The 14,785-nt window shown below is 37.0% G+C and overlaps 1 protein-coding gene across 1 annotated transcript in view; it reads left to right on the plus strand.

The window, feature by feature from the left end:
• LOC128640521 (guanylate cyclase 2G-like) overlaps positions 1–14,785 on the plus strand; it is a 153,193-nt gene that overhangs the window by 64,627 nt on the left and 73,781 nt on the right. Inside the window, exon 9 of the mRNA XM_053692994.1 lies at positions 10,898–11,064. Within this exon, the coding sequence (XP_053548969.1) occupies positions 10,898–11,064 (167 nt within the window). The remainder of the gene's footprint in view (positions 1–10,897; positions 11,065–14,785) is intronic.

Here is a 14,785-nt window from a genome sequence, read left to right on the forward strand (position 1 = left end):
TTTTACCTTACCAGCCCTGAACAGGGCCCTTTGCGGGGCATGCCCCAAGAAATTCAGCTCTTTTGCCTGTAAAAAAAACCATACAATACCCCCCCCAACATTACAACCCACCACCCACATACCCCTAATCTAACCCAAACCCCCCTTAAATAAACCTAACACTAAGCCCCTGAAGATCTTCCTACCTTGTCTTCACCCTACCAGGTTCACCGATCCGTCCTGAAGAGCTCCTCCGATGTCCTAATCCAAGCCCAAGCGGGGGGCTGAAGAGGTCCATGATCCGGCTGAAGTCTTCATCCAAGCGGGAGCTGAAGAGGTCCATGATCCGGCTGAAGTCTTCATCCAAGCGGGAGCTGAAGAGGTCCATGATCCGGATGAAGTCTTCTATCAACGGCATCTTCAATCTTCTTTCTTCCGGATCCATCTTGCAGACCTCCGACGCGGAACATCCTCTTCTCCCGACGCCTACTAGCCGAATGACGGTTCCTTTAAGGGACGTCATCCAAGATGACGTCCCTCGAATTCCGATTGGCTGATAGGATTCTATCAGCCAATCGGAATTAAGGTAGGAATATTCTGATTGGCTGATGGAATCAGCCAATCAGAATCAAGATCAATCCGATTGGCTGATTCGATCAGCCAATCAGATTGAGCTTGCATTCTATTGGCTGTTCCGATCAGCCAATAGAATGCGAGCTCAATCCGATTGGCTGATTGGAGGAGCTCTTCAGGACGGATCGGTGAACCTGGTAGGGTGAAGACAAGGTAGGAAGATCTTCAGGGGCTTAGTGTTAGGTTTATTTAAGGGGGGTTTGGGTTAGATTAGGGGTATGTGGGTGGTGGGTTGTAATGTTGGGGGGGGTATTGTATGTTTTTTTTTACAGGCAAAAGAGCTGAATTTCTTGGGGCATGCCCCGCAAAGGGCCCTGTTCAGGGCTGGTAAGGTAAAAGAGCTTTGAAATGTAGTAATTTAGAATAGGGTAGGGCATTTTGTTATTTTGGGGGTCTTTGTTATTTTATTAGGGGGCTAGGTGTAATTAGTTTAAAATTGTTGTAATATTTTTCTTATGTTTGTAAATATTTTTTTATTTTTTGTAACTTAGTTCTTTTTTATTTTTTGTACTTTAGCTAGTTTATTTAATTGTATTTATTTGTAGGAATTGTATTTAATTAATTTATTGATAGTGTAGTGTTAGGTTAATTGTAGGTAATTGTAGGCAGTTTATTTAATTAATTTATTGATAGTGTAGTGTTAGGTTTAATTGTAACTTAGGTTAGGATTTATTTTACAGGTAAATTTGCAATTATTTTAACTATTTTAGCTATTAAATAGTTCTTAACTATTTAATAGCTATTGTACCTGGTTAAAATAAATACAAAGTTACCTGTAAAATAAATATAAATCCTAAAATAGCTATAATATAATTATAATTTATATTGTAGCTATATTAGGATTTATTTTACAGGTAAGTATTTATCTTTAAATAGGAATAATTTATTTAATAAGAGTTAATTAATTTCGTTAGATGTAAATTATATTTAATTTAGGGGGGTGTTAGTGTTAGGGTTAGACTTAGCTTTAGGGGTTAATACATTTATTAGAATAGCGGTGAGCTCCGGTCGGCAGATTAGGGGTTAATAATTGAAGTTAGGTGTCGGCGATGTTAGGGAGGGCAGATTAGGGGTTAATACTATTTATTATAAGGTTAGTGAGGCGGATTAGGGGTTAATAACTTTATTATAGTAGCACTCAGGTCCGCTCGGTAGATTAGGGGTTAATAAGTGTAGTTAGGTGGAGGCGACGTTGTGGGGGGCAGATTAGGGGTTAATAAATAGAATATAGGGGTCGGCGATGTTAGGGCAGCAGATTAGGGGTACATAGGGATAATGTAAGTAGCGGCAGTTTACGGAGCGGCAGATTAGGGGTTAATAATAATATGCAGGGGTCAGCGATAGTGGGGGCGGCAGATTAGGGGTTAATAAGTGTAAGGTTAGGGGTGTTTAGACTCGGGGTACATGTTAGGGTGTTAGGTGCAGACCTAGGAAGTGTTTCCCCATAGCAAACAATGGGGCTGCGTTAAGAGCTGAACGCGGCTTTTTTGCAGGTGTTAGGTTTTTTTTCAGCTCAAACAGCCCCATTGTTTCCTATGGGAGAATCGTGCACGAGCACGTTTTTGAGGCTGGCCGCTTGCGTAAGCAACTCTGGTATCGAGAGTTGAAGCTGCGTTAAAAATGCTCTACGCTCCTTTTTTTTAGCCTAACGCAGCCTTTATGTGGACTCTCAATACCAGAGTTATTTTTATGGTGCGGCCAGAAAAAAGCCGGCGTTAGTTTTTCGGGTCGTTACCGACAAAACTCCAAATCTAGCCGTTAGAGATCTACAAAGTGATTCATCTGTTATAATTAAACAGGCTGATAAAGGTGCAGCCATTGTTTTAATGGACCCTGCCTATTATAAAGCTGAAGTATAGCGGCAGTTGAATTATCATAAGGTGCATGAGAAACTTCCAACAGATCCTACTTTTAAAGTTAATCAAGCATTGACATTAATTTTAGACCAAGCCCTTGAAGATCAAGTCATAAGTAGGAATCTTTATAACTTAGTTTTAGTAAAACATTCAATTGCCCCTGCTTATTTTTTAAAAAAATACTTTTTATTATTGTCAAATAACAACTTAGAAGTTATATAACATAAACAATCAATTATAATATTGAGACCTTTGAGGCCTAAAATAGGTTTTGTTGGTGAAAAAGACCATAGTAATGTGCCATTCATGGAATTGTAGACACATAATTTCAGCAGTCCAAGAGATGGTATTAAGTCCATGGCATTGCAAAGTGTAAGTAGACTGTAATAAAAAAATAGGAAGCAAACATAAGGTAGTTCTAATAAAGTGTGGTACTCACAGAGATTTTGCGGGTCAAACAAACATAACAATAATCTTAATTAATATATAGAGAACTACCACCTGTACCAGTGATACAATTGATAATACCATGATCCAGCTATTTTCTCAAAGAGCTCTATGTGTCATAGGTTGAAGTTAAGATGAGAAGGAAAGACATAAAGGATAAGAAGGTAGGGGATCACTGAATGTTAAAAAGGGGATCAACTAGAAATGGGGGAGGGGAAATGTACCGCAGATAGGAGGGTTATAGCTATTTTACTTCCTTGAGGCAGATGGGTATTAGGTATGATCAGAGTTGGGTGAGGAAGGTGTTTCTGTGCCAAGAGTGACAGGGGCATTCGGTAGGATAGTGTTTTGTGGTTCATTTATACTTGGGAGTTGGGAAGAGTGACAAATAGATTCCCAATAAAATTTAACATCAGCAAAGAACGCAGATTTGTTTCTCTTATAATAACTGAATTACTGAAATGTTATTAATTTGTCTGTTTTATTAATCCACATCTCTAGCGTTTGTAATTGTGATGACTTCCAATACAGTGATATGAGTGATTTTGCGCTATTTATACCAATTCTCATTAGTGTTGCTCTTATTTGACAATTTATTGGCAGGGATTCCTTCAGTAAAACTATTGTGGGCGTTAGTGCAAAATCTTGATCTTCTAGTGTTTGGAGGATGCGTTCAAAGCTTTGCCAAAAAAGGGTTAATTTACTGCAGTGCCATCACATATGCAACATATTGGCTTGTGCTTTACAGCCTCTCCAACAAAATGCTGAGGGGTTCGGGTACATATTTTTAAGTCTCACTGGTGTCAGGTACCAGCGAAGAAGGATTTTATAGCTTAATTCAATTACTTTGGGAGATGTGGAAGATTTACGTGTTTTGTGGAAAAATTTCTGTCATTGTTTGGCATCAAATTCAGTTTCCAGTTTGTGGTGCTATTGTGTTGTGTAATTGGGAAGAGCGAGAGATTGAGCATTATGTAATAAGGATTTTGCTAGTGAGAGAGAGCCTCTGGAGATCATGCCTTATAGTCATATCTGTTCGAAGGGAGTGGGGGGCCTAAGTAGGTCTTGTTTATGAGGAGATGTGTTGATGAAGTGGTGGAGTTGGGAATATTTGAGCCAAGTTGAAAAGTAGCCATAGAGGAAGTGATTTAAGTCTGTTCTGGGTTTCAATTTACAATGGTTTAGTAAGCTAGCAGTCAGAACTGAATCCAAAATTTCCTGTACTGTGTTCTTTTTTATGTGAATCGTATCCTCCGATGAATTCAATTTTTGGGAAAACCGGTGTAAGTGGGGAGGTTTGTGTAGAGAGAGCTTGGTTTGTTTTAAGTAGGTAGTCCCAGGTACTAAAGATGTGTTTGTAAAGAGGAGAGAAGGTACAGGGTGTTGTTCGCCTATATTTAGGTAACTAGCACAGGGATCCTGGTGTAGGAGCTTTGAGTAGGTTGAAGTCCAAGGCTATCCATGCTTTGGACTGTCCTCTGCAGTGCCAGTCCAATATTTTCTGTATGATTATTGCATGATAGTATATACGTATATAGGGAGACCTAAACCCCCATTTTGTAATGATCTGTACATTGTATTTTTATTAATTTGAGGTTGGGTCTTACCCCAAATGAAAGTGTTTATAGAATTTTGTTGTTGTTGCAAGAAGTGTTTTGGTAGTGCTATTGGCATTGCTTGGAGTATGTATAACATTTTTGGAAAAATTTTCATTTTTTAACGGATTGGATCCTTCTTCACCAGGATAAGGGTTTATCTCTACATATGGTGAAGGAATGTTAGATAGATTTCAGAAGTGGGTTAAAGCTTAGTAGGAATAGTTGCTTAATGTTTGGAGACAATACCACCCCTAAGTATTTCAGGTGTGTGGTTTGAAGTTTAAGGGGCAGATGTGTTTTAAATTAGCAAAATCCGTAGGGCCCATGGAAACATTTAACATTTCTGATTTGTTATAATTAATGAGGAAGCTACTAAATGTATCGAATTCTGAAATAAAAGCTGGATGAAATCCTATTGGCTGATTTGAACAGGCAATAGGATTTCAGTAGCTCTCATCCTATTGGCTGATTTGAATTTGAAGAATCAAATCAGCCAATAGGAATGCAAGGTACGCCATTTTGTAACGGCTACCTTGCGGGGACCATATGAAGAGGACGCTTCGTGCAGGATGGGATTGGCTTCCAGGATGGCTCCGCTCCATGCCGCCGGGATGAAGATAGAAGACGCTGCGGGGATGGATGAAGATATTGCCGCCTGGATGAAGACGGATTTCTGGACTTCAGGAACCGTGAGTAGATATTCTATTAGTGTTAGGGGTTTTTTTTTTCATTTTTTTGGGTGTTTTTTTTTTTAGATTAGGGCTTTGGGCTTTTGGAAAAGAGCTGAATGCCCTTTTAAGGGCAGTAAAAAAGAGCTGAATGCCCTTTTAAGGACACTTCCCATACAAATTCCCCTTTAGGGGCAATGGGTAGCTTAGTTTTTTTTTAGCGTATGTTTTTTTATTTTGGGCAGTTGGTTGGGTGGTGAGTTTTACTGTTGGGGGGACTTTGTATTTTTTCCAGGTAAAAGAGCTATTTGATTTAGGGCAATGCCCTACAAAAGGCCCTTTTAAGGGATTTTGGTAGTTTATTGTAGGCTAGGGGGTGTTTTTATTTGGGGGGGGGGGCTTTTTTATTTTTATAGGGCTATTAGATTAGGTGTAATTGTTTTTATTTTTGATAATTTCGTTTATTATTTTTTGCAAGCTTAGTGTTTTTTATTGTTCGTAATTTAGTGTTTATTATTTTTTGTAATTTTAGATTTTAATTTTTTTGTAGTGTTTTTTTAAATTTGTAATTTAGTTTTTTTAATCGGTAGTATTTTTTATTTTATTAAAATAGTAATGTTAGGTTTATTTTTATTTCACAGGTAAGTTTTTATTTATTATAAGATAGTTATATTGTAATATAAATTTTAAGTTAGGGGGTTTTAGGTTTAATGGTTAATAGTTTAATGTAGTGTTTTGCGAAGTGGGGGACTGGTGGTTTAGGGGTTAATAGGTTTATTTAGTGGTGGTGATGTGGGGGCAGGAGGTTTAGGGGTTAATAGGTTGATTTAGTAGCGGAAATGTAGGAGGCCAGAGGTTTAGGAGTTAATAGCTTTATTATAGTGTCGGCGATGTCGGGAAGCGGCGGAATAGGGGTTAATAACTTTATTATAGTGTCGTGGAATGGCGGAATAGGGGTTAATAACTTTTATTAGTGTTGGCGATGTCGAGGAGCAGCGGAATAGGGGTTAATAGCTTGTATTAGTGTCTGCAATGTCAGGGACGGCAGATTAGGGGTTAATAACTTTATTTAGGTGTCGGCGATGTCAGGGGTGGCAGATTAGGGGTGTTTAGACTTGGAGTTTATGTTAGGGTGTTAGGTTTAAACTTAACCTTTTTTTCCCCCCATAGACATCAATGGAGTTGCGTTTTCCAAGATTTTTCATTCCGCACTTCAGGTGTTAGTTTTTTTTTTACACTCTCTCCCCATTGATGTCTATGGGTGGAAAGCGTGCACGAGCATGTCAAAGCAGCCCTTGGATTTTGTGCGGTATGTATGTATCGCACGCACAAGGACGCTTTTCAGTAACTTGTAATAGCAGCGATATGGAGAGAGAAATAATGCAACTGTTTTGGCGTTAGTTTTGCACCCTGTTTAGCGCAAAACTCGTGATCTAGGTGATTATTAACTATTGAGTTGACTGAATATTGACGGTAGTATGAAAATGTTTTGTTAAATGAACAGAGGATGTTAATTTTTGAATGTACTTTTTTAAAGCATTCAAACAAAAACAAAAACTTTATTTAAAACACCATAATAACTGACACCTGCCTCCAAGAATTAGATTTTACATTTATTCTGCTTATATGAGTTTCCATTAGAAAATAAAATAGCCTTGAAATGGGATAAATCAATAGAAACCCTTGAACAAAGTATGGAAAGTGAATATAGATTTATTTATCTTTCAGAAATGTAAAAAACTGGTACAGAGGAGCCTCAGTGTGCGCTTTGGAAAACAGGCCATAGACTAAATTATTGAGCCCAAGGTCTATTCACCAGTTATATCTGATAATATAGCTTTAACGAGGTTCATTAGTAAATGATTATCTAGCCATGCCTGGTCCAGTAGTGACTAAGCAACTGCACATGAGTAATTGAGCCTTCATATTACAACCTCAAGACTGAGCAGGTAACCTATGAATATATGGTAGAAAATAAAATAGTTTATTTCATCATTTAAAGGGACATATAAACTGCTGAGTTCATCTCTAGTAGCAGGTAACTACTCACAGTGCTATCTTTATTCCTCCTGTACCTGCAGCTCTATTTAAAGGGACATTAAACATTTGGAGTTGGTAATATAAAATGAAAAATTGTATATATAAAAAAACTTTGCAGTATCCTTTCATTATTTATTTTGTCCCCTTTTCCTCTAATTTAATTTTGACAAGCCTGTGCTTTTCAGTTCCTGTTAGAAGTGAAAGTGCCGAACACTGTATGTACTATTTCACACAGCCATTAGCTGCACACTCAGTCACTAAGTTGTAACTGTCTCTAATTGGCCTCTAATTGGCAACAGCAGAGAAAGAAACCTAAGTTACAACATGGCAGCACCCATTGGTTTATAGACACTAAAACTTTACACTTATTTTATACCTGTATACTGAGCGGTGCCATCTTCATTCGCGCGTATTGTTGCATCATGTGACAGAAGCAGTGCAGTTTCACAGGTCAGTCATGTTGCTGGCTATGTGTTGCACTTTAGATTAATGTGCACAGAGAAATCAGATTAGTTATATTTTTGCATTTTTTTTTCCCGGTTTAAAAATTGTATAACAAATCTGAAAAAGCCTTAAGGAATAATATAGATGAATGCAGCCACTGCAAAAACATACTGCTCCTCATCTGTATTGTGCAGCTAAAGAAAAGTGCATGATACGGTTTATCTTCTACTGTCACTACTGTCACAGGGTACAAGAATACTTTCATTTCAAGATGGCGGCGCCCAGGGTAAAGATGTAGAGCTTCACTAACCAGCACTTTCGAAAAGTTAAAATAGGAGAATAGAAAAGCTTCAACCCTGCTTCTGTAGTTGTAACCAGCAGTGTAATGTCCCTTTAAGTGGGTGCTATGAACATATCTTAAGTAAACCATAATACACCAATAGCTGTCTATGTTGTGTTCTTGTATTCTAAGGGTAATGCATTTTATAATAAACATGAAAATTCATATTCCCCCAAAAATATTTCCAAGGATGGGGCTATATTCTATAGTTAAAGTATGACGCTTAGGCTGTGACTTAGGTCCTGCGGTGCCCAGCACACTACATACTGCGCTACAGATAGCTAAGCACATGACCAATTCAAAAGCCAGGTTTAAAGTTCAGAGTAGAACTTAATCATAACTATCAGAAATATTCTCTATAGATAAACAGAACAATTGCAGACTATAGATAGTCTTAGAAATATTTAGAACTGAATCTATATTTACAGAGATGTTTTATTCTTTTTAAACACAAAAAGAAATGATCTCTGTGCTGATATGTACTATAATGACAGTGGAAAAACAGGGGTTCCCCAACCTCTGAAAATATACTAGAGATAAAAAAGTCTTTCACAATAAAAAACTTTTAGCCCACGTCCCTGAATGAACAGCTTAATAGTGTTTTAGACAGATATGGTGCTAGAAAGGCAATAATATGTTGCAGAGATATGTTGCAAAAATATTTAATAAAATAAATTATCTATACACATTAAAACATCTCATAAAAAAGTACAAATAAGAGGATATACTACAATATATACGTTGATCAGACGTATATCTAACTGAGTGTAGTATCTCAAAATATGGCCAATGGAAAGCTAATATCATAAAGCTAAAAAATCAAACATAAAACAAAAAATTATAACAAATGGGTTTAAAAACAATGCGTCCAGATAGAGCAGTGGAAGTGGTCATAAAAAGTCGAGTGGATTCAGGTAACAGCGAGATCCACGATGATATCAACAGGCGTTACCGAGATGGTTTGCAAGGTGAGTACGATCCTTCCCTTCAAGGGCAACTCCTTTCTGCTGTACCTCTGTTGGAGCGCGACTTTACAAGAACGTCTTCGCTGTGTTGACAGGTGCCTGTATGTCCTATTAGCTCTGAGGGTACTTTTTATTCTTTTTAAAGCCTTGTCAGAGCTTAAAAGAGACATTAAACTGTTGGATTCAACTACAGTATCAGGTTACTACTTAACATGGTATTGTATTTTCTCCAGTACTTGCGCCCTCTTTAAAGCTGTTCTCTTATTTTAACTCATTACAGAATCCAGCTGCATTTTATACAGGGCACCGCCATCTTGTAGCTCCCATATTGTTGCATCATGTGATAGGAGCAGAGCACTTTCACAGATCTGTGATGTTACAGCTGTACCTCACATGTTAGAGAATGGAAGAGTTATTTTCTTTCAGTTTTTTGCAAGTTTTAAAAGCTATATAACGAATATGAGCTCGCAGTGTGAAGATGAAGAGCTTCAATAACTTATAAGAGGTTAAAAATAAGAAAACAACTTTGAAGAGAGCTGTGGGCACAGGAGGAAAAACCATAGAATGGTTAGTAGTAACCGCTACTGTAGTTGTACTCAGGAATTTAATGTCCCTTTAATCATATACCAATATACTGATGGGTCTCTGATTGATGTGTACCCCATCTCAGCTTGAATGCTGCTCTATTGTGGAGCTTGTAGTCCTGGGAAGCTTCATTTAATCACAGAATAAGAAGCTTTGTGGCAAATTGAAGTGACAGCCTCTTTATTGGGGCTTAGTAGAAGAAATCGTTTTCTATGGTATTGAGACAGTCCCTTAATTCTCATCTTTTTTTATTTATATTCTTTGGGATCAGCTCATATCCTGTGAGACCCTGCTATTCCCCTAAGAAGCAGATAATTCATTAACCAAACCATTTGTGGGTTAGGGCCCAATGATCACAAAATCACTGTCATGGACAGAAAACATGTAAAGTCTTTGGGATTTTTTTAGACCTTGTATTGTAACGTAGGAGCCTCCTCTTCATATCCAGGGACCTGCATAGCATGATAAACATCTCTCAAGCTAACATTTTATTTCTAAAATTATTTGCAGGACCTCATTGTACTGACAGACTTCTTAGACTGTCTCACTTAACCCTATCCCTAAATCTAACCCAAATCCCTAACCATTTCCCAAATTCCTAATGCTTACATCAATCCCTAGCCGCAATCCTTAAGCCTTATCTCAATCTCAAACACTAAACTCAATCCCAAACCCCAGTACCTAACCCAAATCCCTAACCCTTGCCCCAATTCCTAACGCTAACATCAATCCCTAGCCGCAATCCCTAACCCTTATCTCAATCTCAAACACTAAAACCAATCCTAAACCCTAGTACCTAACCCAAATCCCTAACCTTTTTCCCAATTCCTAACGCTAACATCAATCCCTAGCCGCAATCCCTAACCCTTATCTCAATCTCAAACACTAAACGCAATCTCAAACACTAAACCAAATCCCAAACCCCAGTACCTAACCCAAAACCCTAACCCTTGCCCCAATTCCTAATGTTAACATCAATCCCTAGTCGCAATACCTAACCCTTATCTCAATCTCAAACACTAAACGCAATCTCAAACTTCAGTGCCTAACCCAAATCCCTAACCCTTGCCCCAATTCCTTATGCTAATATCAATCCCTAGCCGCAATCTCTAAACCTTATCTCAATCTCAAACACTAAACCAAATCCCAAACACTATTTAGACCCCCAATACATTCCATACCATTACCTGTGACCGATACCTGATATTGCAGAGGGTGAGTTATCAGTGTGCATGAGATCTTTACCCATGAGATGCTAACATTGCTGCCCCTTGTGACTGGTGCTGAATACTGCTGTGTAATTTGTAACTGCAGTGTCTGTGTATTGCTACATGTCTTACAGATATCCCTGTCATTGCTCTGATAGTCACGCTCCTCGTTACTGCCATGGGGGGAATTGTGTTTGTGGCTTTTCTTTTCATTCAGAAGACTAAACTGAGAAAACAATATGACGATGACAACTGGTGGCAAATAAAATATGATGACATCACGATTCTTAAAGACAACAAGGTATCTTTTTTTTCTAACTTTTTATTTAAGGGAAAAGTCTACTTGATTTTTTTGTTGTTTAAAAAGATAGATAACACCTTTACTGCCCATTCCCCAGCTTTGCACAGCCAACATTGTTATATTAATATACTTTATAAGATTTAAACCTCTAAATTTCTGACTGTTTCTAACCTTTAGTGGATTTATTATCTTTTCACAGCCAGTCAGTGCTAGTTCATGCGTGCCATAGATATAACATTGTGCTCACTTCCATGGAGTTATTCAGGAACCAGCACTAATTGACTGAATTGCATGTTTGTAAAACATACTGAGATAAGGGGCAGTCTGCAGAGGCTTAGATGCAAGGTAATCACAGAGGTAAACAGTATAAGGTAGCCCTCAGTTTACGCCGGGGTTAGGTTCCAGAAGGAATGGTTGTAAATAGAAACTGTTGTAAATTGAAACCCAGTTTATAATGTAAGTTAATGGGAAGTGAGGGAGTTAGGTTCCAGGCCCCTCTCAAAATTGTCATAAGTAACACCTAATACATTATTTTTAAAGCTTTGAAATGAAGACTTTAAATGCTAAACAGCATTATAAACCTAATAAAATAATCACACAACACAGAATATATCACCAAACTAAGTTTAATGAACAAAACATTTGCTAAAACAGCATTATATATCTAATAAAATAATCACACAACACAGACTGTATCATCAAACTAAGTTTAATGAACAAAAACATTTTTTTACTTGCATTATTCTGCAAACAGTTCTCTGCAGTTAGGATGTTAGATAATATTGGGTCTGCAGCTATTCTATGCATTCCAGTCTGGACTGGTTTATAGATAAAAGTGGCTGCTAGATCTTGTTCCTTTGAAAGCTGCTCGATATCTCAGGTCTGATTACACTGATTAATTTCAGCTTGCTTGGCTTGCACATCTTTGCTGCAACACAAGCGGACAGCTCCACCTACTGGCTATTTTAATCAATGAACAGCAACAAAAATAATCTTTCCTCAGCGGATAATAAGGCACTACACAACTTGTCATCCAACAAGGATCTAGTAATTCTCAGTCGGTGTGACTATATATCAGAGGCTGTATGCCAACTATCTTATAAAGATACCTATTTAGTTTTGCTATCTAATCCTACTAATACATACAAAAATACTCTTCAGGAAATAGTGAAATCTGGCTTAGACAATAAAATTATTACATCAAACATGTCCAAATATATTGTACCTAATTGGCCCATTGCAGCCATTTTTCACTATTTCCCCAAAATCCATAAGGAGTTGTTGAATCCTCCCGGCTGCCCCATTGTGGCTGGCATTGGTTCACTTAATAAACCCCTTTCAGAGTTGGTTGATACTTTCCTGTAGCCTCTTGTCTTGACACTTCCCAGTTACATACAAGACACCACCTCTTTCATACAACAAATTCAAAATATACAGTGGAATTCTAATTATACACTCATATCTTTGGATGTATCCTCTCTTTATACGTCCATTCCTCCTGAGGAGGGATTACAAGCCTTTGGATTTTTTTCTCAGAAATAGGTCTAATTATGATGAAGCCACCACTGCCTTTCTATTAATGGCCACTGAATATTTACTGACCCATAATTATTTTTTGTTTGAGGGCAAATTCTATTTCCAAAGATGTGGAACAGCTATGGGCGCTAAATTTGCGCCATCTTACGCCAACCTTTTTTTAGGTTGATGGGAGCTCTTCCACATCTTTGGAGATACTAACACCTTTCGTCAAAATATTATATATTACGGGGGTTATATTGATGATTTTGTTTTCATTTGAGATGGCAATGATGAATCCATCAAGAGTTTTCATTCCTACACACAAAGAAACAATTTTAATCTTCAATTCACAATTGAACATAATAATCAGCAACTTAACTTTTTGGATGTAACTATCAAACCACATGATTGTCTTATCGAAGTGGAACTGTATCATAAACCCATGGCAGGTAATACTCTTCTGAATTATAATTCCTGTCATCCTCCCCATCTTTTAAAATGAATTCCCAAAAGTCAACTCATCAGGGTTAAACGTAATTGCTGAAATTCCAAAATTTGCAAAAATGCAATTAATACTATAGAAAGATTACAACAACGAGGTTATCCCAAGAAAATATTAACAAAAGCAAAAAATGAGGTTGTCCAAGTTCCCAGAATAGAGCTCCTTAAATATAAAAAAAAACATACAAAAAGACACAAATAGAAAATATCAAACATCCCCTACTTTTATAACATCGTATAGTAAAGAATACAATAAAATTTGTAATCTGATTAGACAACATTTTCCCATATTACAGAATGATGCAAAACTAAATAAAATTGTGAAAAGAGGTTGTAAATTTGTTTCAAGAAAAGCAAAGACACTTAGGAATATATTATCTCCCTCCATGTTACCAAGGGATCAATCAAATAAATGGTTGCAAAAAAGAAAATGATGTTTCAAATGTAGTGCTTCTAGATGTAAAACTTGCTCTTACATAATACAGGGAAACAAATTAAAGTCGGAGGTACTCAATAAAGAGTTTGACATTCGTTATTTCATTAACTGCAACAGTACTCATGTAGTGTATAAACTAACATGCTCTGGCTGTAAAATTCAATATACAGGCCGTACTAAAAGATCTCTCTAAGACAGGTTTTTAGAACACATTAGGTCCATTAAGGATCCAGAATCTAACACACCCATAGCTAAGCACTTTAGGTAACATCACAATTCAGATAACTCTTTACTCAGAGTGCAAGGTATTTACTTTATACCTAGGTACCCTAGAGGGGGCAATAGAGAAGCCAAATTGGATGAAAGAGAAGTCTTTTGGATCTTCCACCTCAAAACTCGGGTACCTCTAGGTCTAGATTCTAGAATGGATTTCAATATGTTCATTAAGAATTAATTAATCTTCAGCCCTTCAGTAAATTAGGGGTTATACAGCTTTGAAATATACGTACAAATGCACACCTTAGAAAACGTATTTACTACATATTAAATATATTTGTATTTTGCTCTATCTTTTATTTTTTATTTTTACATTTTCTGTAACTATTACCACTTGGATTTTATATCCTAATATCTGATGCTGATGTTTCTTACTGTTAAGCAGTCTACCTATGTTTATACATATTGTGTTAGGGACTTTAGGGGTTAAATCAATTAAGTGAATGTATGCTATGGTTGGTTATTCACATCCTTATATTGTCATCTACTATCCCCATGTTTCCTATCAGTGAACAAGTGCCCTAGCGGCATGGAACGCGTCTGTGCTGTAGGGGGTCTTGGTTCCCCTTCTGTCCATTTTGCTTATCTATGTTTTTAGTTTTTTTTAATAAAAGGATTGTTTTTTTACCTTTTGGAGTGCCGGAAATTTCTGTGCTCATATTTTAATCAATGCACTGCTTCTCAATGCTTTTCAATAGCAGTCACATGATTGAAAAAAAGGGCGTTATTCTGAAACGGCGCAAATTGAACCGTCGTAAACCAAGGGCCACCTGTATTAACCTTGTTGGTTATTCAAAACTGGGGAATGGGTAATAAAGTGATTATCTTTTTTTAACATTACAATTTTTTGGGTAGACTGTCCCTTTAGATTTCTATTATAAACCCAGCACACACAGAAATAATATGGAGTGAGAAAAAAAGAGATGCATTTTTTGTGAAAAATAAATAAATAATATATATAATGATTAGTTTAAGGTGAAATATTTTATT

Source organism: Bombina bombina, chromosome 9, assembly GCF_027579735.1.
Source record: "Bombina bombina isolate aBomBom1 chromosome 9, aBomBom1.pri, whole genome shotgun sequence".
In the NCBI taxonomy this organism is placed as follows: Eukaryota; Metazoa; Chordata; class Amphibia; order Anura; family Bombinatoridae; genus Bombina; species Bombina bombina.